Below are 25,770 nucleotides of genomic sequence, written 5' to 3'. Positions count from 1 at the left end.
TGGGAGGATTCCTGGGCAAGGCTTGCTGTACACAAGAACTAGAGGCTTGAGGGATCAAACGACCCTGGTTCTTGTTGGTTACACCTGAACCAGCTGTCTGCATTGACAGATGACACAGGCTAGCGTCTGAGTACCCCCTCTTCCTCCCTCTGTCCCAGGGGATTTTGGACTGGCAACCAAAGTCGAGTATGACGGGGAACGGAAGAAGACCCTGTGCGGGACACCTAATTACATAGCTCCTGAGGTGCTGAGCAAGAAAGGGCACAGTTTCGAGGTGGACGTGTGGTCCATTGGGTGCATCATGTAAGTTGGAAGTTGTCTCAGGACCCACCGAGCCTCAGCAGGGGCCTTTTTGGACATCTCACCTGGCAGCCCTTATCCTGTAGAGCTTTCTGCCTATGGAAAGGCTGCTCCAGAGGCTAGAATGCCCCAAAATGAAGCCTCATTTCCATATCTTTTCTTGTCACTGGTGGACCCTGTAGGACTCCTGCAGCCTGGGCTGTGAGACTGGGGAAGAAGGGGAGGGAGAATCTTCACAAACTCATTCTAGCCCCTTGATATTCAAAGTGTGGTGCATAGACCAGCAGCAGCACCATCTAGGAACTTGTTAGAAAAGCAGGATCTCAGGACGGAGGCTGGATCAGGATCCGGATTTTAACACCATCCCTTGGTGATTTCCATACACAGGGAACTATTAGAACCACTGAGCTAGCAAGCAGCATTGGGCAGGAGGAATTAGGCCAGGAGTTACAGCTGGCAGGAGGGGGTCCTGTGGTCTGTCTGAATCAGGGTCATCAGGGTTGGGTGAGTGGTGGGCAGAAGTTGGGCCTGTTCAGGTGTTATCTTTTTTGTTGTGGCCTGGGTCCTGGAGAGTTAGAAATGAGTCATAGCAACAGCTTTCCCACTTCTTTGCAGTGGAGCTTTTTCAAATGAAAACTTGCAGGCTTAAGTACAGAACTATTAACCGTGGAGCTGTCTCTGTAGGAGCAGGTGGCCTACCCAATTTGACCTGTTTTGTGTTGGCTGGCAGCCTCTGGGGCCCTGGATTACTGAAGACTAGAGCTGAAAAGTCACTGTTCCATGAGAATCCCATCTCATCACCTGTATCCTACTGAGGGTTCCTCCCACCAGTGTCCGGGCTCCTGGGGCTGCTCAGGGGACTTGGAGCTGTCCTCAGAGGCTCCATAGTCAGAATGAGTGTCCAGAGGATGCCTGGCCTCTGTTCTGGCCCTGAGATGATTCCTCCTGCATCTGGATTTTGGCTGGGAGCCCTGAGCCAAACCCCTCCTTTTGCTTACAGGTATACCTTGTTAGTGGGCAAACCGCCTTTTGAGACCTCTTGCCTAAAAGAAACCTACCTCCGGATCAAGAAGAATGAGTACAGTATCCCCAAGGTGACTAAAAACATTTTAAGGTTAAATACATTTTAAATTTATTTTTCTTCCAAAGCTATTTACTGAGTTCAGCCATATCCTGGCGACAGAGGTAGGTCAACCCGACCTCTGGGGCAGTCACAGAGCTTTAGAGGGTCCATGTCTGAAATTGCATACAGAAGCTGACATATGTGCACAAAAGCATTTTATCCTGGGGAGAGAGTTTATAGATCCTCAAAGGTTGGGTAGATATCCCAAAAGATGTGTTAGAAAAAAAAAGAGAGGAGGTGGGGTGGGAAGGGAGTAGGAGGAAGATGTAGAGGTGCTGCTCACGCCTGGGAAGTGGACTGTCTTGATTCAGATGGGCTCTGCCACTTAGCAGACAGATCACAACAGACAAACAGCCTGATTCTTCTGAACTACAGTTTCCCATCTGTAAAACGGAGTCACTGCCCCAAAGCACTGTGCATACAGTAAGTGCTCACAGCATCATGAACCACTGTGAGTGCAAAGTGGTATGCTTTCACAACCACCAACGTAAGTGCATTGAAAGGGGTGGTCTGCAGCAGCCTGGCACACGGCTGCTTTCCAGTTTGGTGTCCTTGCCTTGTGTGAAGCCCAGAGCCCGATCTCTATAAGGACAGATGGAGAATGTCACAAAGAGTCGGTTCCGAGTGTGGGTGCTGCAGCCGACTACCTCGGTGGGTGCTGGCTTCACCACTTTCTAGCTGTGTATTCTTAGGCACTTAACCTCCCTGTGCCTTAGCTTCCTCATTTGTAAGGGTGTTCTTGTAAGGGCTAAATGACGTGATATACAGGAAGTGCTTAGAATCCTTTGCTGGCACATAGTACGTGCACAGTTGGTGACAGGCTGTTACTGTTCTTCCAACCTGCACGAGGCTGAATCTCCTCCCCAGGGCTTCAGGCTTGGTGCTGTGTCCCCATTTTATAGATAAAGATACAGAGGCCCAGAAAGTCAGCTTAGTTGTCACAGCTAGCATTATGGGGCAGGACCAGGACTGAAACCCAGTCTTTATGACCTCTGAGCCTGTGTTCTCAGGTGCTGCTCTAGTAGTGAGCCACTTAAATTATGCAGGAGCGAATTCTGGGGGAAAATGACCTCAAATTAATCTTGAATTTCAAGAGGAAGGAGAAATGATCATTTTTGCACCTTTGGCTGACACTTGGTGACAGCGGGAAGGCTGACCGTGGGAACTTGGCCTGTTTACAGCCACTGAACGTGGCGTAGTTGAAGCCAGGGCAGTGGGGCTACAGTTTCTTTGTGGCAATGCGGTACTCGGGTCCCCCATCACGTCCTGCTTATGGCTCTCCCACTCCACTCCAGCACATCAACCCCGTGGCCGCCTCCCTCATCCAGAAGATGCTTCAGACAGATCCCACTGCTCGCCCAACCATTCATGAGCTGCTCAATGACGAGTTTTTCACTTCTGGCTATATCCCTGCGCGCCTCCCTGTCACCTGCCTCACCATTCCACCGAGGTTTTCAATCGCTCCCAGCAGCCTGGATCCCAGCAGCCGGAAGCCTCTCACAGTCCTCAATAAAGGTAAGCCAGGGTCTGGGGAGACAGGGGACCCCGAGAGAGCCTAGGCTTCAGGTGTGTGAATGGATGGCCTCAAAGCTCAGGTGGCCACTATGACAGGCCGCAGTCCTTGAATCCATGGTCCCCATCCTCATGTGGCAAAGTGCCCTTCTTCCCTGGGGCTCTGGCAGGAAGGACAGACTTTACCATGCCCCAGAAGATGAGAGTGACTGAATGCCATGCCTGAAAAATTCTTATCACCTTGAGTGGTTCGTTGGGAAAAAATATGAAAAATTTCAAGTACAAGGCAGTGGACCCCCCACATCCCCAGCAGACTCAGCAGTTACCAAGATTTGTCATGTTTGTGTCATCACTCCTTTTTTGTTCCTTTGAAATATTTTTGAAGTTAATCCCAGATATTTTATCATTTTACCCCCATAAACTTCAGTAGGCATCTCTTTAAAAGGATGGACATTTTCTTACAAAATCACATCCCATTGCATGGATTGTCATTGTTTCGAGGTGTCTTCAGAAGACAGAATTAGGAAATAAATAATTGGGAGGGAGGGAGCCTTGAGTTTATGCTGCTATTTCTGACTCACATTTTTTTTTAACATTTTATTTTGATATTTGAAATTATGAAAAAGTGTAATAGACAGAAACTTCCTGTATCTTATATCCCCTTTTCTCCACCAATTAACATTACTTACATTTGCTTTTCCTATCTATCTATCTATATAAATTTTTTTTCTGAACCATTTGATAGTAAATTGTATACATCCTGGTCTTTACCACTTAGCACTTCAGTGTGTATTTCCTAAAACAGAGCTTCTTTTACATACCACAGCGCACGACACAGTTACCGAGTTCGGGAAATATAACATTGATGTAATCCTGTCTTACAGCAATCTTTTTCTCCACTATGGCATTAATACTTTTCTTTTGGTAATTTGTAAGTGTCTGATTTAAATATACTATTATAGGATTTTTTTACTTCTTTAATTTTATACTTGTATTTCTTTTCTCTTACACTGAAAGCTTTGTTTCCTTACATTATATACATAAATTTTCAACATAAAAAGTAGTTACTGTTATGAAATAATATTTTATTTTCTTGCAGTTTTATTTGCCTATAAAATATATTTAAAAAAAAACCCCAAACCATTTGAAATACTTTATTTTTCTGTGGATATAGCACCAATGTAATACATCAGTTCATTTGCTTGGGTTATAATACTGCTGTTTTAAGGATTACTTTTTTCTTTTGGCTTTGATTTTTGACGTTTTCACTGGTTATGTTAATATTTCCTTTGACTGTGGTGTGACCACTTGTTTAAGGTGGTGCCTCCACTGCAGAGTTGCTGTTTTCTCCTTTGTGATTAATTAGTACCTTGTTGAGAGCTACTTTGAGGCAATCCTGTTTCTCCTCAAACTTTAAACCCAATGATCTTAGCATCCAGGGTGGACCTTGCCTGCAGCAGTTATTACTGCGGTGTTCTATTGGTGACTTTTCTTTCTTGCTCCTTCCACATCTATTACTTATAATCCTTCCATAAGGAAGACCTGTCACTTCTCTCCCGTTGATTTATTTGTTTATATATTTATGTATGTATGGACTCAGGGATATTTATTCTTAGAGCTATCCTATAATATTGTTATTTTAATAATTGCCTTTTTTTCTTTTGGTTTTAATTTTTGAACATAAAACATATTTTAAAAACTCACCCAAAAGTAGAACTTTTTTGGGAATACAAGAATCCCCACGTATTCAGCATCCATTTTTGATAATGAACATTTGCCCATACTTCTTTTATCCTTTCCAACTCCTCCCCCCCTTTTTTGCTAGAGTTTTTAAAGCAAATCTTAAGCATCTTATCATTTCACACTTAAGTCCTTATCACAGCATAGTTGTTTTTTAGTTGAAAATTCAGATCTTTAAAAAATTTTAAGAATTTCATATTATACAAGGAGAACTAGCACATGTTGGTGGGGAAGGAATTAAACATTAAGCATAAAGACAATAAAAATCATCCATGCTTCTGCCACCCAAATACAATCAATGTTAAAATTTCAGTGTGTATCTTTTCAGACTTTGGTTACATATAAGTACATAAAGAAAATTTTAGGGGGGAAATCTCTTACATTTTCATCAAATGCCTGCTTAATCCATCTTGCTGATGAGTTGCAATTTACTGAGCCCTCCCATTTTCCTGGCTGCTGAAGATGCTTTTAATTCTTAGATTAAAGCCAGGCAGCTCCAAGCTGCTTGTGCCTTTGAGCTGTCTCCCTGAGTGAGCAGAGGTGTCCTGCCGGGCCCTGCATTGGGTCAGAGGTCTGAGCATCTGAAGCTCTATGGCTGTGTGTGGCCGGGAAGCCTTCCTACAGGGGTTGGCCTGGCCCTGGAGGTACCAGTGAGTGAGTACCAGGCACTGCCACATGATAACCTGGCACTGACTCCGTTTACCCAAAGCAGTGGCAGCAGAGTTTTCTCTGGGGGCAGTACCAGCTGTGGCAGGGGGTCCCGTGCCCTCCCAGCCTGCAGCCTCTGTGCCCAGCTAACGACCGTGTCTCATCTTCCCAGGCATGGAGAACCCCATGGCCGAGCGTCCCCGGGAAAAAGAGGAGCCAGTGGTGCGGGAGACCAGTGAGGCGGTTGACTGCCACCTCAGCGACATGCTGCAGCAGCTCCACAGCGTCAACGCCTCCAAGCCCTCGGAGCGGGGGCTGGTGAGGCAAGGTGGGCACCGCGGGCCAGGGACATCTGGAGAGGGCAGGGAGGTCTCAGCCCCAGCGTGCCCATGGCTTGTCCAGGCCACCATCTCCATGACACCTTTACGTCCCCCATTTCCTGTGCAGTACAATCCAGATGAGTGAGCCAAGTGGCCCAGGCCCTCCAAGGCCCCCTCCTCTTTTCTTCTGACTCATCTGTTCTGTCTCCATAAGTGCCCCATCTTCCAGCACCACCATGTGCTACGTGTATACATTGCACCTGTCGGTTCTTCTGCTCAGGGAATTGCTTACAGAGGAATACAAGACAAGAGAAATAACAGACCCAGACATGCTCCAACCTCAGGGCTTTTGCTCACACTGTTCCCTTGTCCTGGCATGCGCTTCCTCCAGATGTCTGCATGACTCCCTCTCTCCCCTCCTTCAAGTGTCTGCTCCAGTGTCACCTCCATGAGCATTTCCCTGCCCCTCATCGTAGCACCTCTCCCCCTTACCTGCCTTACATTTCTCCATAACATTTCTCAGCAACATATTCTACAGTCTCCATATTTATTGTATTTAAAAGAAGGGATTGTTGCATGCATGGAGTATAACATTTTCATGTATCTCGAACTGTCTATCTTCTCACAATTTTTTAATCACTCAAAGCTCACTGATTCTCACTGTGATAGAAGTAACTTAAATGTTTTGTCCATATTTTGACTGGTCTGTGTCCCTAGAGCCAGAATGCAAGCTCGGTGAGGACTGGGCTTCTGTCATTGCTCAGTGTGCCCATGACGGTGCCTGGCACACAACAGGCCTGATAAATGGGTCAGCTGAATGCAGGAGTGGACTCGGTGCTCTGCACTGTAACTTGCTGCTTTAATGCTGCCTGTCTGAGCTTGTTGCTGGCAGAGGCCCTGCTTTGCTCTTCTCTGGGGCCCCACAGGGCAAGAGGCTGGTCCTGACCAATTGTCTTGTCTGTTTCTGCCCCAGAGGAGGCTGAGGATCCCGCCTGCATCCCCATCTTCTGGGTCAGCAAGTGGGTGGACTATTCGGACAAGTACGGCCTCGGTACGTTTCTCCCGGGGTGGGTGGGTGGCTCAGGAATGGCCTAGCGCCCCTTCGAGTTATTACCGGCGCTCCCAGTCCTCTTCTCTCAACACTCTCCTGTCTCCATCCCAGGCCTCCCAGTTCCAGCTCCCAATGCCCCCCTGCTCCCCACTCCCCCTTTCTGAGGTCTCCCTCCACCTACTGCTAGGGTATCAGCTGTGTGACAACAGCGTGGGGGTGCTCTTCAATGACTCGACACGCCTTATCCTCTACAATGACGGGGACAGCCTTCAGTACATCGAGCGTGATGGCACAGAGTCTTACCTCACCGTGAGCTCCCATCCCAACTCCTTGATAAAGAAGGTGAGCGCTGGCTGGCCCAGGTGGTCTGGTGTGGCCAGCAGTGAGGGATGTGCCAGGGGACAGCCTCTAACTCTCGGCTTCCTCCCTCGCTTTCCACCCAGATCACCCTCCTTAAGTATTTCCGAAACTACATGAGCGAACACTTGCTGAAGGCGGGTGCCAATATCACGCCCCGTGAAGGTGATGAGCTAGCCCGGCTCCCCTACCTGCGCACCTGGTTCCGCACCCGCAGCGCCATCATCCTGCACCTCAGTAATGGCTGCGTGCAGATCAATTTCTTCCAGGTGAGCAGCAGGTGAACGGGGCCGTGGGGAGTTGGGGCGGGGTATCTGTGCCTCTCAGCGGGCCCACGGAGTTGGGTGGGCAGTGGGAGGCATGGGACATGTCTTTGGTGGCAGGCAGTAGGAGGGAGTGAAGTGGGGTGGGACCCCCCCAATCAGCTGGGGTCCTTTCCCTCCCCCCCCAACACACATACCAGCAGCTGTATCTTCAATCACGGATAACCCCCTGTCTGTCCATTGCCCTCCTCTCCTACCCCTCACAGGACCACACCAAACTCATCTTGTGCCCACTGATGGCAGCCGTGACCTACATCGACGAGAAGCGGGACTTCCGCACGTACCGCCTGAGCCTCCTTGAGGAGTATGGCTGCTCCAAGGAGCTGGCCAGCCGGCTGCGCTACGCGCGCACCATGGTGGACAAGCTGCTGAGCTCGCGGTCCTGCCACCAACCGCCTCAAGGCCTCCTCGTAGCCCCCGACCCCCACCAAGGACTGGCACCTTCCTCTCCCCCACCAGCACCTGGCCCCACGCTGGTCAGCTCCCGTGGTGCTGCTGTATAACGTGCCCCCCAGCCCTGGGGGCTGGGGCGAAGCCGGCATCCCTGCTCTGTGTAAGTTATTTTTGTACATGTTCCGGTGTGGGTTCTGTGTCCTCCTCCCCGTCCCTCTCAACCCCACCATATGAATTGTACAGAATATTGCTATTGGATTCGGGACTGTCCTTTCCTTGCCTTTATACATTAAACACGTGTGAATCTTCCTTTTCTTCTTGTGTTCCCTGAGGGGTGCGCGCACCTGGGCCCTGCCCGCACCGTGGCTCCGGCATCTCCGGCCGCCAAGCCTCCGCTGGTGTTCTGCCCACGGTGGGGGCTCAGCTCCCGGCAGCCCCTGGGCATGCCCCCCTGGCCCCCGAGGCCGGCGGGTAGTAGGGCAGGAAGAGGCTCTCGGAGGCGCAGCTCCTCATGGCCTGGTACGTGTGGAGCAGCAGCCGCGGGAAGCGGGCTGTGAAGTACTGGAGGAAGCTGTCGGGGACGGGGCCCAGCGCCTGCCGTACCTCGTCCGGGAGCTCCCTGTAGTGGTGCTTCTGAGGTTGGAGCAGAGGGCCCGGGCTCAGCTGGACCAGCCTCCCCACCATCCAGGCCCCACCCGAGCCCTGGGACGCACCTTGTTCCTCACAGCGCGGAGCAGGTCTCGCACTGAAGTCCCCTTATACGACCGGAACCTTCTCAGATCTGTGGGCAGGGAAACCACTGACACAGCTGTCCCCACTGAGCTCCCCTTGGCCTCCCGGCCACCTGGTTCTGGCCCCTACCTGTCTGCAGCGGCACTGAGATGTGCTTGTGCCAGTCGCTCCGGACCACTTCAGAACCTCCTGCCTCCAGCGCCGTCACCAGGGGTCCCTGCTCAGGCTCCTTCTCCAGCCAGTCGCTGACGTCCTAGGACCCACAGAGCTCCTGAGCCTCCTGACCAGTGTCGGAGGCCACAGGCCAGGGGTGTCCTATGGCTGGGGGAGTGGAGCAGCCAAAGCTGCTCAGGTTTAGGATAAGGATTGTTGCTGCCCGTGGAGTGCAGTTTCTCTTGCACTGTGCCAGGTCTAATCCAACCTGTGATGGAGGTGCTGTTCCCATTTTGCAGATAAGCAAACTGAGGTTCAAGGTCACACAAGTGCAATGGGCCGTGGGGGCAGGAATAGCGTGAGTGACAACTAGGGCTGAAAGGAATGGGGAGTATTCTCACGCCAGGGGCAGCTGGGCTGGGAAAGTGGTAATAAGCAGACTGTGCAGTGCCCAGGTGGCAACGTTTAGGAGTTTGGGCTCTGTCTTGGTTTAGATAAGGAGCCGGGCTGTCTGGAGCAGGTAGACAAATCTCTTTTCCTCCAGCCACTCTGGCTTCCCCTTTCCTGCTGCTCAGGACCCAAACCTGGGGCTTTCTGGGGCCATTCCCAGGATTTCCCCCTGACCTGGAAGAACTGTAGCTGCTTGGCTCTGCTCCAAAAGAAGGGGTGGGCCAGCACCTGGCGAGCAGAGGGGCGGGCCTGCGATGGCTGGCTCAGCATGGCCTCCACCAGGTTCCGGGCGACGACCTTGTCTGTAGGTGCAAGAGGGAGGAATGGCTTCAGGCCCACCCAGCCCCTGCCCAGCCTCCTCCCTCCTCCGCCAGCCCAGGCCCCCCTTCACCCACCATGGGCCTCTTCCTCCAGATGAGACAGGCAGGGAGCCCCAGCGAGGATGTTTGCCTGGCGGTAAAGACTCTCCCCAAAGGGGTGACTGCCCCCGGAAAGCACGTAGTAGAACAGGCAGCCTGCAGAGAAGATGTCCACCGCGCTGGTCTGGGGGCCAGAGGGGAAGGCATAAGGAGGCGGCCTCTGCTCCGGGAAGCCTGCCTGGCTGGGATCTCCCACGGCTGATGCAGATTTGGTTCAGACTAGGACTCAAAAAGGCTTCCCAAGAGGCAGCTCCTTCACACTCTGCACCATTGAAAGGGGCCCGTGGTTTTCATCCCAAATCTTTGTCCCACTGAGCCTCTAGTTTGGGTTTCCAAGCGTCATACCTCCAGGGCTGGTGGGTGACAGAACTGACTGAAGCTGGCCAGCTTTGAGGCAGTGAGGACTAGGATCTGGCCCTGTCCACACGTGGCCGCTGGCACTTAGCTCCAGCTCCAGGGGACTCTCTCAGGTGGCAGAGCTTTGATTTTCTGAGAAAGTCCAGAAATGCAGACTTCCAGGTGGAATTTCCCAAAAGGTAAAATACCGGCCACTCATTTAAAAAAAATCAAAACCTGCACAGGCTCATAACACCAGTGCTTTGGTCCTTGGGCCGCCAGGAAGCTCGACTTCAGGGGTCAGGGTGGCTTTGCCTAATGACTGTCCTTGCGTGTTACTCTCATTTATGTCCGTGACCTCTACCACACACTGACTCAAAAATCTATAATCCTGGGGTCTCGGACTTAAGTGTCTCTGGGGGCCAGATACTACTCTGTGCTTCAGCTCATCTAGTGCTCCCCAAACCCTCCACATCTGGGTGATTCTCCAAGCTGGCTACGCGTTAAAATTCCCGGAGGTCAGACTTACTGGGTGTGGGCCTGGGCACCTGAATTTTTTCAAGTTCCCCTGTGATCCTGCAGCACAGTAGAGATGAAAACTATTTTCTAGCTAAGGGTTTCTCCACCTCAGGACTATTGACATTTTGGACCAGATAACTCTTCGTCCTGGGGGACCGTCCTGTGCACTGTGGGATGTTTAGCAGCATCCCTGGCCTCTCCCCACTAGATGGCAGTAGCAAGCCTCCCTTTCCCCTGCCAAGTGCGACAACCAAAAATATCTCCAGACATCGCCCAAGGCCCCCTGGGTGGCAAAATCATCCCAGGTTGAGAACCACAGCTCTAGGTAAGAAGGGAAGAATTATCCCCAGTTTACAGGTGAAGAAACAGGAGTGACTATAGATCACACTGTGGGTGAAATGGAGCGTGGACAGAAGAGGCGCTGGGCAGGGAGGGAATCCTGCGGCCGAGGGTGGCAGGACGACTCACGGGGCTGTCTGGGGGCAGGAGCTGCAGGAGCTCGGGCGCCATCCAGCCTTCTGTGCCAGGGATGCCCGAGCGGAGGCTGAAGCTGTAGCGCCCGGCAGACAGCTTCTTGCACAGGCCAAAGTCTGAGAGGACGACTCTGCTTCTGCCCTGGCTGTCGGGCCCCGCGATGAGAACGTTGCCCGGCTTCAGGTCCCGGTGCACTGTGAGAGCAGAGCAGAGCTGAGAGCTGAGCGGGACAGGCAGGGGCTGGGATGGAGGGCGGGAGGCGGCTGGTACCTATGTGTAAGGAATGCAGGTGGGCCAGGCCCAACATCAGCTGCTGCAGCGCCATCTCAGGCTCCAGGCCCCAGCTGTCCAGCTCTGGGTTTTCCACATACTGAGGAGCAGCGAGGAGCAGTGTCACTCTGTGGCCCAGGACCCCCGCCACCCCGCCCGTCCCCGAGCGAGCGCTGGCCTCACCTCCCGCAGCGAGGCCCGGCAGAGCTCCAGGGCGAGGTAGTGGAACTGGGGCCCGCGCTCGGTGCAGAAGTAGCGGAGCACGTTGGGGTGCCTGTCGGATTCCTGCAGCAGCTGCACCTCCCGCCGGACCAGGCCGAAGCATTCACGGAGGAGCCGCTTGACGGCCACTGCCCGCCCTTCGAACTGTCCCCTGGGAGGTGGCAGGCGGAGGTTCAGAGGGCAGATGAAGGAGAAAGTTGGGAACTGCACCCACCTTGGGGATTCTTTGAAAGAATGGCTCTCCAAGGGACAGGGGCCATCTCCAGTCCGGCAGCCCGGCTGCCACTCACCGGTATACAAACGTCCCGCCTGCCCCGCGGCCCAGCACATCCTTGGGATTGAAGGAAATCTTCCCCACCACGGTGAGCTCAGCTGAGGGGACAGGCATGGGGGGAGGTCTCAGGGAGCCTCTGCTCACCGCCCACAGCCATCACCCTGCCCCATCCAGACCCTCCCTGCCGCCGTGACCTTTCTGTGGCCTCCACCTTCCATGCCCAGCCTGGTGCCAGGCTGCCTGGGTCCAGTGCCTGGAGCTCCCCCTTGCTCTGTGTGTACTTGGGCAAGCGGCTTAGCCGCTGTGCCCTGGTTTCCTAATCTGTGAAGTGGGACTAACACTAAGGAGCCTGCGTAGCAGGATTATGAGGATTAATAAAGAAAGGGAAGAGCAGAGGTTTGCTGTGCGGGCTTCTTTTATCATTCTCCCTCTTTGGCATTTTTCTGCCCAGGTTTCTTTCCTTTCCTTCCTCTGTCACTCTCCCCACCTCCACCAGTTACAATGAACCCTTTGAATGGAGGAATTGGCTTCAAACAGGAAGGTGAGTTTTGGCAGCTGGAAACATGGTGAGAGTGAGCGCTGTCTCAGAAAAGACTGTCCTGGACAGGACGGGGTTGTCCTGGACAGGAGGGGACGGGCAGGAAGCGGGCATCTGGACGCTGAGCTGCCCCAGAGTTAGTTCTAAGGAGGCCTCAGTTTCCTGCTAAGAAGGGTGGGGTTGGCTCGGGCTGGCAGTGGACTCAGGTAGTTACTGCTGTTCCTTTTGGGCAGCTTTCGAGAGACCCCCCTCCCAGTGGCCCAGGCACGTCCGTCCAGGCAGGCTGAGCCCTGCCCAGCTCCCAGGGGCCCCATGCATACAGCTAAGTGTGTCTGGCACCCACTATTATACGCCCCTCAGTGGCCCTGAGAACACTCTCCTTAGGAAGAGCTGCCAGCTTTGGTCTCTCTAATCAGCTTTAGGAAAAGTAAATGAAAATTAGCATCAGAGATCAGTGAGAAAAGTATCGAACTGTCCCTCAGCACTGCTCTGAATTATCTACTTAAATAGCCACTCTCATCTGTCGATGAAATGCAAGCAGTAACCTGATCTGTGTGCGCTGGACCCTCCAGAGTGTGGGCTCGGGGCTGGAAGCGTATCGCCCACAGGTGAGATGTGCCTGCCTCTCCGGCAGCTCAGAAAGCAGGGACAGAGGGGCTCAAAAGCCTATTTGAACAAGCGCAGCTCAGCCGGCTCCAGGTGCGGGTCCCTGAGCACTTCCGGCCCCTCTTGGGTACCACTCACTTGGTTCTGCTTGGTTCTTGGTCCCGTCTCTGGCACGCCTGCCTTCCCTGCTCTGGATGCCCTTGGCGTGAGGTAAACACTCTCTGCGCGCTTTCTGGGTTAGATCTTCACATGTACCCTTGACGCCGGGATGGAGGCCACACTTCAGGCCACGAAGGCCTTGAGCGCAGAAGTGACGGGGGGGGGGGGAGGCCCTGTCTGCACACGCGTACTCGCCGCCACCTGCTCAGCCTTCTCTATCGTGATGATGGGGAAGCAGCAAAGGCAGGAGAGAAGTTCTAAAGCAGAGTCAACCACTGTCACGTGAGGGGAAAATGGTGTCAAGGCAGAACTCCCTCTGGAAACCCTGAGAACACGTGATGCCTTGTGTTGCTCCTTTACACGGGTTGGGAAGCCCCTGAAAGTTGGTCACGCACCTTCATGGGCATCACCACCAAAGTGCAAACAGAACTACTGTCCCACAGCTGACCTGCCTTGGAGTCCCTGAGCTGCCACTGGCTTTGTGTGTCTGTGGTGGGGGTGCCGTGGACCTTCCTGCCTTCATTTCATCTTCCTTAAAAATAAAATAAATGTTACAACAGCAAGCCATCTCCGGGAATGTTGTGAATATCTCACGAGTTCACGCCTGCACCGTGCTTACAACGGTGCCTGGTACACAGGAAGTGCCATATAGTGTCAGCCCTGTGGTAGCTCTGATTCAGGCTTGATTGCATCCACTTACTGTTGAATACACCATGTAGCCTGAAGGATGCCCAACCAAGCCTGGGGAGATGAATTGGTGGAAGTTAAATGAGAGTAGGATGTGATTCCAGTGTAGATTTTGTGAACCAATAAAAGGCCTTGAGGAACGCCCCTCTCCCCACATCAAGGGGAGGACCAAGATTTCCAAGGTCACTGTTCTTGACATAGACTTTCTAACCAGAGGTTAGAGGCTGCCACGAGGTGCTGGCACTGGAGGGCTTTTCGGAGAGTGGTTCTCGAAGATTTTCTGTCATCTGCCACATTCGTTTATTTGACTCTCCCTGCACTAAACCAAGATTTTGATGCACTGGACTCCAAACAGCTGTATATCAGATGGGCACGTCCCAGACTATTAACTGTAACTCTCTCTGTTCCTCACACCTTCCCAGCACACATTCACTCCACCTATATTTACTGAGTTGAGAATGGCTGTTTAAGACTCTCCAGGGCCCACTGTCAGTCACTGATTCCCCCTGAGCTATGCTCTGTGTTGATAGTGTCGCAGTAAACAAGGCAGGCTTTACCACAGCAGTTCAGATCAGGCGTGTGTTTTCCAGTTTGCCACAGTCCCCACCACTCCCTATTCTCTCTCCCACATGGCTGCTTCGCTTGTTTACTTTATCCACCTGGCCCACCCGTGAGCCAATAACATGACCAGGTATGATTTAATAATAATTGGGATGGGAACCTCTCATCACAAGGTGATGTAACAGGGTAGGTGTTATTAGTCCCATTTGACAGATGAGAAAACTGAAGCTCAGATGAGTTAAGCAATTCATCAAAGTTAACAGAACTGGGTAAAGATCCAACTCCTCTATTTGCATCTAGGGTTCTTCAAAAGGACAGCAATAAAAATGATGGCAGCCATTTCTAGAGGGCTCAACTACACAGCAGGCACTATTCGAAGTGCTTTCCAATGAACTCATTTAGGCTTCGCTACCCCACCATAACGGCTTCTAACAAACCAACTTTGAAGCTAAACCTCCCCTCTTTTCTGTCCCCGACTCTCCCCTCTCCTGTTCACACAAGCTCACCTTCAGGGTCTTCGAGGGGCTGGTCTTGCTCTGAGGGGTTTGGAATCCTCTTCTGGCTCTGTGGGGTGGCCCCCGAGGGCTGGCACTGAGCTTCCGGTGAGATGTGAGAAGGGCCTGCAGGTGCCAGGGGCACCTGCTGCTGCTGCTTCTCCACCACCAGCTGCTGCTGCTGAAACATGAGGGCCTGAGCCAGCCTGGCCCTGGAGCGTTAACACACAGAGCACAGGATCGGGGGCTCGGGGATCTGCTAAAAGGAAGACAGTGGGCTGAATCGGATCTGGGTGGGGGACAAAGTTGCTAAGTGGCCTTGGAGAGGAGGAGCAGAGTTGCCCCTAGGAAGACTGTGAGATGGACCTGAGGTCGGGGGCAATGGGCTTACCTGCCTCATCAGGAAGAGAATCCATCCTCCCAGGAGGAGGGCGGTGAGGCTGGTTGCCAGCAGGTCTTGAGTTCCCAGTCCGGGGTACAGGCCTGGGGTTTTCTCTTCTGGATGCAGCTCTAGGCTCGAAGTTTCCTCTCGAGTCAGGCTCAGGAGCTGGGGACAAAGAGACTTTCACTCTTAGCAGCCCCTCCCACTGTGGACCCCCTAACTAACCCTTCTGCATCACCCAGCATAGGGCTGGGCTTAGCTGAAGGGCTGGTAGGTGAGTGGTCTGGTGGGAAACGCGGCACTTTCCACGGTGAAACATCATGGTGCCCCAGACAATTGTCTTTCAAACCTAGCTGAGGACCAGCGTCTCCTGTAGTGTCGCTAAAAAATACAGATACTCCTGTGGCGTCACCAAAAAGTGCAAGTATCCACCTCCAGAGATTCTGGATTCAGTGGGGCTGAAGTCAGTGGCTTCCAGGTGATTCTGATGAGCAACTAGATTTGAGAATTATTTCTCCAGATCATGCCTGTTCCTTCTAACCTTGAACTACTGGTGACTCTTGTCCAGTCCTCTCCCAGGAAGGCATGCTTTTACAGTTTTTTCTGTTTTCATTTTCTCACTTATTAAATATTTTGTAACCTTTCAGTTGAAGAAGAATAAAGAAAACTGTGACCCACGTTTCACAGTTTAGGTAGCCAGTAACTTTTTGACACTTCTAGCACGTCTCTGACAATAACCAAAGTTAAGTTTTTCTTCCAAGAAATTGTGTGAGGTCAATTGACTCACTCTTAAATGTTATTCCTAGAAACCCGAGGAAATGACCCAAGGGCTGCCCACCTGCTTGCTGCCTCTCCCCGCTTTCCTCTGCCCTTTTAGCACTGACCTCCAAGAAGACAGCTGGGGCCTGAATGCTCTCTGAGGGTCTGGTCCCAGAAGTCCCACTCCCTGGGGTGGGATGGACCCTCAGCATGGTGGTGTGCAGGACTGGGGGTGGCTCATGGTGTCCTGAGGGGCAGAAGAAACAAGTCAGTGGGCTGAAGGCACCCTCAGCCTTCCAGCTCAGAACCTGGGCTCACAGGTCCCTTACTCCAAATTTGAGCTGGGAGTCTCACCAATGAGCAGCCACTGGCTGGGGAGGGCCACGCTGCCTGAGGGGTACCTGACAGCAGTGCTAGGTGAGCCCTCTCTCTCTCCTGAGACTTGGAGTGTCACCTCATCTGTGGTGGGGCCATCTGTGGGGGCCAGGGTCAGTCCACGAGGCTATGGAAGAAGATGGAGAGTCATGAGTCGGGGGAGGGCTCCTCTCCTGCTCTCATCCCCTCTTTCCAGCCCCTCAGAGACCCCCTTCTCACCACTAGGGCCACCCCTGTGTGAACCAGTGCTTTAGAGACATAGAAGCCAGCTTCATCCTTACCCACATACAGCGTCATCCTAGTGGGGGAGAGGGAAAGCGGAAAAGAATGAGTGATGGTTGTGGACGGTTTCAGTTCCCACAGTATCCACGTCTGTGCCCCCTCCCACACTGACTCTGGACTTGGCCATGTCACTTGCTTTGGCCAATAAGGCAATAGATAATGTAAGACATAAGTAGAGGCTTGAGAACTGCTTGTTCTTCAGGGCTTGCCCTCTCATGTTGTTCTTTGGAACTCTGAGACCACCATGAGAGGAAACCCAGGCTAGTGTGTGTGGGCATGAGAGATCTTATTTGACATCTGAGGGCTAAATAATCCACCGATCATGGCACAGGATGAGTAAAGCCATTCTAGATGGTCCAGGCTGAGCCAAGCCACCAGCTGATTCACAAAATCTTGAAAAATTAGAAATTTTGAAGCTCTAAACTTGGCGGGGGGGTTGTTTATTATGCAGCAAAAGCTAACTGATACAAACTCTAGAGTCACTGTTTCTAAATCTGTTTCTAGCCCAGACCACTTTCAAGAGCTCAGTTTTCTAAATCTGAACTCATCACCTCATTCCTTGCCTGCTCCTCCCCTCTTCCTCCTCTAATGTTCCCTGCCTCTGAAATGACAGCAGTCATGTGCTTCTGCATAACTGTTGACTCTGCTCACAATCACCAAAACTCTCTAGTCACCAAATTCTTACTGGTTTTCCCTCTTAGTATCTGTTGCCCTCCACGTGTTTCCATCTCTGGTGTTTCTGCCATGGTTCAAAGTGTCTTCATCTCTTGCCTGAACTAATGCGATATTCTATGTGTTCACTTCCTCCCTTGTGACTCTAAGGTGTTCTTCACCCTGCAGCCTGGTCGATATGATCAAATAACTTCTTTGCCTAAAACCCTCCAGGGACTTCTCTTTAGCCTTGTCCCAAACCCTTTAAATGATCCTACAAGATTCCTGCTTAACAGCCTCAGACCTTATTCCCTGCTCAGAGATATTCTCCAGCCTTATTTAATTTGTTAATTCAATCTGTTCCCTGGTTGTCACGATACCCTTCTTTCTCCCTCTCCCTTTCATTTCCTGTTCATCCTTTAGGTTTCAACTTATATGTCCCTTCCTCTAGGGAGCTTTCTATGACTGCCTCCTGCCCCCAGTCTCGACTTAGGTGCCCCCCATATACATTCCCATGACACCGTATACTTCTCTTATCTCCTCTTTTATTATATTATATTACGGTTGCTCTCTGCCCCACTGGACCCTGAGATTTCTGTAAGTCGGAACACTGGTTATATTATTGCATTCCCAGAGTGCAGACTGCTCCATAGCAAGGGCTCAGCTCATGTCTGTGGAATGAACTGAGCGAATGGATAATCCCTGACTTTCCCAGTCTGTCTCCTGGTGCCCCAAGATGGGGACACTATGGTATTTGGTGCTGTAAGGAAGGGTCATATTTAAACTTTTTAACAACCAACAAACATACAGTACCTACCGAGCAGAACAGGTGCCAGCTATAGCACTGGGGTGGAGACACGGAGGCCCCTCCTAGGCCAGATCTTACCCTATCAGTTGCTGAACAACGGGTTTATCCAGGGGATCCTGGGAGCACATGGTGGGTGGTGCAGGGCACTGATTATTCACCAAACTGTTTGTAAGATTTTGACCCCTGCTTCAGCTGAACTGGTGTGTCATGGTGGAACTTCACGCCTGCGCACTGCACCTGGGCTGCACCACTGCCAGAGGCCCCAGCCCCAAGGCATGTGCACTTACAGCAGCCGAGTGTCCAAGGCAGAGAAGTGGGTGGCCGTGTCCTGGGGGCCTGAGGCAGGCAGTCGGATGTAGCCCCAGCGGAGGGCGAGGAAGTGCAAGGTGTCGCGAGCCAGTGTGAGATGAGGCAACTGGCGCAGGCTGTCCTGGTGCCAGGTGTAGATGCCCGTCACGGGTACGCCCAAGTCCTGGGTCCACAGCACTGCCCCGCTCCCCGGGTCCACAGTCAGCAGCAGGCCGATCCCACAGGACGCCAGGTGGCTCATGTCTGCCAAGAAAGGTGGCCGGGGAGATGAGGTCAGGGAGCTTGACCTGAGGCATCTCAGAGCATCTTGAGCGGGAAGGCTGCTCTGAGGGTGGGCCATCAGGAGGGCCACTCAGGTGTGTGGAGGTCAGGTGAGATCACCTGGAGGGTGATCAGGACATGGGAAGTTCACTGGGTAACTTCGATCAGTTGGGGTCAACTGGACAGCAATATGAGGTAGAGGGGTCTGGCAGGGTCACCCAAAGGTGACTGAGGTATGTGACTTGGTCCTTGTTACTTGAGAGAGATGTGGGGTAGTCAGTCATGCGCTGGCTGCTGGTCAACAAGGGTGGTCTGGAGACATGCGGGTCACTTGGGAGTCATTCAGGACCTGAAGGGGGTCAGTCAGGGGCCCTGTGGGTGTCACTGTGATGTGTCAGGGTCACCTGCATGAGTTCTCACATGGAATCATGAAGCCAGGGTATGAGGGGTGGCTTAGAGGCACCTGTGGGGTCACTCAGGCGTTTCAGTAGGGCAGTCATAATATCAAGGGGGTGGTCAGTCTGTGAGAGGTCACTAAAGGTCATCTGTCAGGGGTCATTCAACATTGGGGGTCAGTTAGAACACGTACAGACTGCTCAGGGGGTGCAGGGGTTGCTTGGAGTCCCTCAGGATGTGTAGCGTCACCCAGCGTGACCTGGGTGGGCTCGCCTGGAGTGTGAAGGAGTTAGGGTGCTAAGGCTGCTCAGGGTACAGGAGGGTCAGGCTGGGTGCTGAGGGGGGTCACTTAGGGCTGCCCATCAGGGGTGTGCCATTCAGTACACAGGGTCCCTCTGAGGTCAGGTGGGTCTGAATGTGGTGGGGCTTGGTCGTGGATGCCACTCAGGGTTCCCTGAGCTGGGGACCTTGCTCCCAGGTGGTGCCAGAGAAAGGAGGAACTCACATTTCCCAGGCGAGCCATCCATGGGGGGCGCTGAGTAGCGGCGGTAGGTGGTGTTCCAGCGCAGGGCCGGGGCTCTGGGGTTGTGCATGGTGACCGTGTACTCTGGGGATGCCCGAAAGCAAGGTTACCAGGAGTGCCCATGTGACACTCCCCCACCCCGACCCAGGGGACGTCATCTTGTGGGGTCTGGGGCTTCCTGAGCACCCGGCCTGGAGGCCAGAGTCTGAGCATCACATGGCAGAAGCTGGGTCTGTTTTGGTTACCGCTGTGTCCCTAGCTCCTTGTTCAGTGCTCAGTGAAGTGTTTGTTGACTGACAGATTGATTGGCCCAGACTCAGGCCAGTTGGATAGCAATTGCCAGGCCTGGGCGGAGCAAAAGTGGGGCTGCCCGGAGCTTGGGGAGCAGCTGGGGCCTGACTCACGTGTCCGGCCGATGTAGAGGCGGGGGGTAGAGTGTTGCTCTGTGGTCAGCGTCATCTGTGTCTTCCCTGACTCAGGGTCCACCACAAACCAGGCATCCTGCTTCCGGCCTGTGGAGGTGGAAAGTGTGCCTGCTCTCAAGATGGCCTGGAGAGGGGATGCAGCCTGTCCGTCCTGACCTAGGTCCCGTCCCTGCTAGACCTGGACTCAGAGGCTGGAGAGATGCTTACCCGTATAGAAGACACCATCAGAGCTGCGACACGGGGAGGCATGAACCAGCTCGGGGACGGTGAACGGCAGTCTCTGAGGAGCAGGAAGAGCAGAGAAACACATACAACCTGTTCATTAGGTACAATTATTATAATACCCATTTCCAGAGAGGCTAAGTAACTTGGCTAATGTCACACAGCTGGAACATAGCAGAGCCAGAGACAGTCTGGGACCCACCCAGGCAGCTTCCAGAACCCACACACTTAACCACTCTGCTACATGACCCCTTACGGAGCTGCAGCAAATCCCACACCCAGTGCCAAGATGCCACCTGATGTCTTGATCCTGGCCTGACAACCTCCTCAGAAACACTTGCCAAGACTTTAAAACTTCAATGGCTGTGACAGCTTCAGGGAGGCTGCTCCAGGTTAAAGGATACCCAAGAAACATGAGGACCAAACTCAAGGGGCCATCCTGGTTTTGGACTGGAAACAATAAAGGACACCACTGGGACACTTGACAAAATTAATACGGACTGTGGATTAGACAGCACTATTGCATCAACATTAAATCTCCTGATTTTGATAATTTACATTCAGGCTATTGTGTGTTTCAGGAATACACAGTGACACTTTAGGAATAAAGGGGAATAGTGTCTGTAACTCATTCTCAAATAGTTCAGAAAAAGAAATTTTATATATACAAGTATATTATTTATCTGCCTATTAAGAGAGAATGGTAAACTGAAAGTGGTAAGATGTTAAAAAATGGATGAATTTGGGCAAAGGGAATAAAGAATTTCTCTGTACTATTCCTGCATTTTTTTCCCCTTATGTTTGAAATCATATCAAAGTAAAAAAAAAATCCCAAACTCCACATACCGAGCTTTTGCCAGACAGCATCCCAAGCGCAAGGAAGTACCTAGGGGAAGAGAACTGGGGCTTCCCGGGGCAGAGTCAGGATCCACAACAAGAGTCAACACAACCTGTAGCTGATGTGTGTGCTTACACTGTGCTTGGGGAGCACGTGAAGTTGAGGGTGCCTGATGCAGATGTGGGGGACTGAAGAAGGACTGACGGGCAAAGTTCAGTTGTTCATTCACTCATTTATTCAGCTGCTGTTTAATGAGCACCTATCACTAGCCAGGTGCTGGGACCCAGTGATAACTAAGTACCTTTCTGCACAGAATTACATTTCTGGTGTGTGTGTATGGGGGGAAAGATAGTACATAACAACACGTGAACCATAATGCCAGGTAGTGGTAAATGCTATTAAAACAAACAAACTCAGAGAACTAGGAGAGGGGGTGATTTGACATAGGGCAGCCAGGGAGTAAGACCCCAAGCCAAGTGAGGCGTGAGCCTTAGGAGCACATGGAGGGAGAGCCCTCTGGGCAGAGGGACAGATTGCAGAGATCGCCGGCAGGGGCAGCAAGAGGGAGAGGGGATGGGGGGAGAAAAGTGGCCAGAAGTCAGGTCAGCTGGGGGCAAGGTCATAGGTGGGGATGGAGTTTGGATTTTAAATTGGGACACAGGGGCTGAGTAGGAAACGGCTGGGGAAGGGGCGCACTTCTCACAAATACTCTGGCTCTTATTCTGGACTCCAGCTGGGAACATACTGCTCTGACTGCCTTAAGTGGGCACAGCCATGAGATGTGCTTTAGCCAAAGGGAGGGAGCGGAAGAGACACGTCACTTCCACACGGACATGCCAAGAGCCAGTGTGTGGTTCACCACCTTCCCCTTTTCTGCTTCGGTGACCGAGAAGCTCGGGTTGAGACAGAGCTTCTAGCAGATTGGGTCTCCAGGAGACCACAGGGCACAGAAGCTCGGGGACCGACGCAGGTCACAGGGTGTAAGCAAGGGAGCCAGCTCCGGGGAGCCGCGGAGATTTCAGTGTGCTGTTACTGCAGCGTGCTGTTACTGCAGCGTGCTCTGGCCGATCCTGACTGAGTCCGGGAAGCAAAGGCAGAGTGAAAGAGGGTTCCAGATGGTGGGGACAATTCGGGTGAAGCCCCAGAGCTGGCATATTCAGCAAACTGAACGGCGTGCGTGCGTGCAGGTGTGTGTGCACACGTGCCTGTAAGTGAGCGATGAGGCTGCAGAATGAGGCGGCCCAGATCACAGATGGCCTGACGTGCTCTGTCAGGGCGACTGGACTTTATCCCTGGCGCAGCGGGAGTGATGGGACTGACAACCACACCTGTCCCACTAAGGCCCGATGACAACCCCCGGCGGTGGACAGGACTGGAGATCCACTCGCTGCCCCACTCAGTCCCCAGGAGACATACTCGTTTGGATTCAGTCAGCGGGCACCCTACGCTCTGGCTTCCAGGCGGGCTGTGAAAATGGGGAGAGGGCAGGACCAGGGTTATGTGTTCCCCGGTCTCCTCTCCACAGTCATGGTGGGCTGGCTGCGTCCCTCCCTCAAAGGCCTCAGCCCCTACCAGGTGGCCCTCTAAGTCTGCCCCCCTCTGGCTCCAGGTTGTGGTAACTGCTCCTTTCCCTCCCTATGAGCTTAGGGCTGATAATGGCGCCCCACGTTCATGGGCCACAGAACATGGCACCTTGCCTTGCGGTTTCCCGTACTCGGCCCACACCTTTGTAAATAATCCCGTAATAAAACCTCCTCAAGCTCCTCTTTTGCAGCGAGCCATCCATTTGCTGGGACGATGCCTGTCTACACACGGACATTTCTCACCAATTCAGTTTCCTAAATCACGTGCCTAGACCTTCCTGGCAGGTTTCCCCCGGCGCAGTCAGAATCCTGACCCTGCCCAACTCTGCGCTTGGCCACGTGACCGGCTTTGGCTGATGAGACACTAGTGAAAGTGATACACTCAGCCCTCCCTATCCGTGGGCTCCGCATCCGCAGATTCAACCAATTGCAGATCGAAAATATTTGGGGGGAAAAAGTTCCAGAAAGTTCCAAAAAGCAAAACTTGAATTTGCCCCTCCAGACAGCCTTCCCCTAGTGCTGTCAGACTTACTCCTCTGCAGGACACCCAGATTCTGACCATAAAGCCCCCTCTGCCCCCTCGGTGCTCTGGCTAACAGAAGCCCTGGCCCTCGCCCACCCCAAGCACTGAGGGAAACACACCATTAATCCCTGTTGTTTCTGGGTCCCCAAGATGTACAGGCTGCCATCAGCTGGGTCTGAGAGAAAGGCTGTCCTGTGGGGCAGAGAGGAATGGGATAAAGTTGGGTACACGCCCCCTGGTGGCAAGAGGCCCCCTTTCCCTTCAACTTCCCTGCAGGTAGGTGCCCACCCTTGCAGGAGGTACCACAGGGCTCCAGACCCAAATGTCTTCCCTTACCTCCAGCATACCCACCCATCCCAGCAACTATGGCTTCCCCATCTCCCAGCTGCCTGCTCCTTAAAAGACTGAAGGTCCACTTACTCTGTGACGTACATTGGCCCTTGGATGATAGGATCTGCAGGGACAGGGACACAGGCATGTGCAGCTCCCTCCAGACTCCCCGTTAAAAGACATACCCCATATTGGGTGCTTGCTGTGTGCCAGACGCCAAGCCAAGCGTTTGACATGAGTGTGATGTTATCCTCCCAAGAACTCTGTGAGGTAGGGTCGTTACCCTTAGTCCCATTTTACAGGTGAGGACACTGAGGCTCAGAGAGGTGAAGTGACTTTCCCAAGGCCACACAGCTGGTAAGTGGCGAAGGTGCCTGCAGACACCTGCTGATTGGATTCTAGACCCCATGTTCTTGCCCTCTACATTGACCTCCCTCAGCCCCGACTCAGGGGCCAAGGAGGGAGGAATGACTGCCCTGCTTACCACCCTTCAGCGTCCACTTCAAGTCCCCCGTCTGCTTGTTCAGTGCGTGGAGACTTCCATCCAGGGTGGACACGAACAGGAGGCTCTCTGGCCTGAAGGTCTGGACCTGCAGTGGAAGCAAAGTCACCTCTTCTGAGAGGCCTGGGACCACCCTAGCCCTTGCTCCAGGCAGGGCTGGCTGTGACTCCCCATCCCCCAGAGGGAAACAGAGGAAGAATGACTGGGGAAGCTGCTGGCTCTAGCCACTGATCTCCAGGACCCTAGAGAGGGGTTACGGTGGGAGCTAGGGGACCTTGGCTCCTTTACAAAAGGACTTCAGTGGCGCTTACAGCCTCCCTAAGAGATCGGTGCTATTACTCTCACCACTGTGCAAGGGAGGGAGACTCATTCTCCGGAAGGTGGGGTGAACAGCCTAAAGCCACGCAGATAACAGACAGCAGAGCTGGGGCTTGAACCACCATCTCTCTGGGTCCAACGCCAGTCTCTTTCTCCTTTGCCTCACTGTCTGCCTCTCTGGGGAAGACCCATTCTGCCTCCCCAGACCAGTCTGGCTGCTTTTGGTGCCAGGCCCCAGCGGGCCCCCTGAACCAAGGCTGGTGGGGGAGGGGGGCGCACAAGGGAGGGAGGGAGGGTTGGTGCTGCCCTTACATTTGGCCCCTGCTGGGCTCCCTCACCTGCTGCAGCCCCTCCTTGAACAAACAGGGTGGGGCTGAGCTCCTAGTAGAAACCCTAACATCCGGGTGGCCCAGCCGCACCCTTGCATAGGCCACGTCCTGCTCCGGGACCCTCAGGTTTGGGGTGGAGCAGCGGTTTGGGAGCAGTCAGGAAACTGCTTTGTATCTCTCTCTTTCCTGGGCCTGATTTATGATCTGCAACGTGGCAGCCAGGAGAGGGGTCTGGAGAAGACACTGCAGACTGGTTGCCCATGGTTGACCACGATCGTGTTTTAAAAATGTGTTTTTAATTAGCTACCAATTAAAAAATTGGAACGACTTCACTTTTTTAAAAAATCAAGATTTCTAATTTTTCTCATTTCTGGCCTTTTTTTTTTTTTTCCATTTTTTCCTAGAAACACCCAATCTGGCCACACCGCATTCACATTCACACCTGGCAACCGTGAGGTGAGTCCAGAGAAGTGACAGTGAGCAGGGAGTGGCATGAACAGTTAGCTCTCTGATTTCATTAAGTGTTCGGGGGTTCTGAGGCTGGCGGAGTGGGATCCAGTCCCGCCTTGGCCTTCTGGCTGCTGAAGACTGGGCTTTTCCACTCCTGGCAGGGCTGCACCAGATTCCCATCCCTCCAGCTTATTTATCCCAGAGCTTGTGAATCCCAGGTCCAGTCACAGGTAAGGGGGGAGCCTTGCCATCCTCATGAGTTTGTCTGTAAAACTGAGTGTGGGCACATTTCTCGACAGAGGACCTTTAAGATGATCATAAGTTCTAAGGAAGCCAGGATTCCAGAAATTTTAGGAGGCCTGGCTGGAAAGCCACGGTCCCCTCGGAAGGGCTGTTCCTTCCACCCACACCCCCAGTGCTGCAGGAGGGGTGGGGTGTTGGGTCTACCTGGCATGTCTCTCCAGCTAGTGGGGTACCTGGCAACTCCCCAGAGCTAGGGGGCTTTCGCTGGCCAGGGGCCGACTTGGGGCATCCCGGATGCCTGGGAAGGCGGGGCGCCCCCTGTGGCCCCGCAGCGCCCCAGCCGCCTGCGTCCCGGAACCCGACCTTGCAGGCTCCCCGTCCGCCCGCTTCTCACCTGTGGCCCGAGCGTCCCCAGCAGCGCCACGAGCTGGAGCAGGAGCGGTGGCCACGGGCCAGCCCCCTGGGCCATCCTCGCCATAGGCCGCATAGACGGCAGCCACACGGCTGGCCCGGTTCCTCGGTGCCTCCAGGGGCCAACACGGCTCCCCGGGACGGAGGAGACTCCGCCCCAGGCTGGGCCGGTTGGGTGCGCAGAGGCCG

The 25,770-nt window shown here is 53.2% G+C and overlaps 2 protein-coding genes across 3 annotated transcripts in view; one reads left to right on the top strand and one right to left on the bottom strand.

Annotated features, from left to right (window-relative positions):
* PLK1 (polo like kinase 1) overlaps window positions 1-8,076 on the top strand; it is a 20,996-nt gene extending 12,920 nt beyond the window's left edge. The window contains 9 exon segments of the mRNA XM_032460870.1: window positions 159-303; window positions 1,301-1,394; window positions 2,719-2,938; window positions 5,496-5,651; window positions 6,617-6,694; window positions 6,882-7,036; window positions 7,138-7,320; window positions 7,581-7,757; window positions 7,759-8,076. Of these exon segments, the coding sequence (XP_032316761.1) occupies window positions 159-303; window positions 1,301-1,394; window positions 2,719-2,938; window positions 5,496-5,651; window positions 6,617-6,694; window positions 6,882-7,036; window positions 7,138-7,320; window positions 7,581-7,757; window positions 7,759-7,788 (1,238 nt within the window). The 3' untranslated portion in view covers window positions 7,789-8,076.
* On the bottom strand, window positions 8,025-25,770 carry ERN2 (endoplasmic reticulum to nucleus signaling 2). Of its 2 annotated transcripts, none has more exons than XM_032460866.1 (22): window positions 25,565-25,770; window positions 23,813-23,918; window positions 23,419-23,452; window positions 23,118-23,190; window positions 20,040-20,112; window positions 19,812-19,919; window positions 19,390-19,491; window positions 18,206-18,470; window positions 16,397-16,475; window positions 16,157-16,304; window positions 15,928-16,049; window positions 15,053-15,208; window positions 14,674-14,842; window positions 11,633-11,714; window positions 11,304-11,493; window positions 11,121-11,220; window positions 10,845-11,044; window positions 9,498-9,645; window positions 9,277-9,404; window positions 8,629-8,752; window positions 8,481-8,548; window positions 8,025-8,400 (listed from the first exon to the last, which is right to left on the bottom strand). In XM_032460866.1, exons 1-22 carry the CDS (start codon window positions 25,655-25,657, stop codon window positions 8,188-8,190), a joined length of 2,781 nt encoding a protein of 926 aa, XP_032316757.1. In that variant the 5' UTR covers window positions 25,658-25,770; the 3' UTR covers window positions 8,025-8,187. The 2 variants fall into 2 exon arrangements, with proteins under 2 accessions (XP_032316757.1, XP_032316758.1); XM_032460867.1 differs by having other exon boundaries at window positions 14,674-14,839; window positions 25,565-25,769.

The sequence above is a fragment of the Camelus ferus genome, chromosome 18 (genome assembly GCF_009834535.1).
Source record: "Camelus ferus isolate YT-003-E chromosome 18, BCGSAC_Cfer_1.0, whole genome shotgun sequence".
NCBI lineage: Eukaryota > Metazoa > Chordata > Mammalia > Artiodactyla > Camelidae > Camelus > Camelus ferus.
Note: the sequence above shows the minus strand (reverse complement) of the source record. Positions and strands in the feature narration are given on the sequence as shown.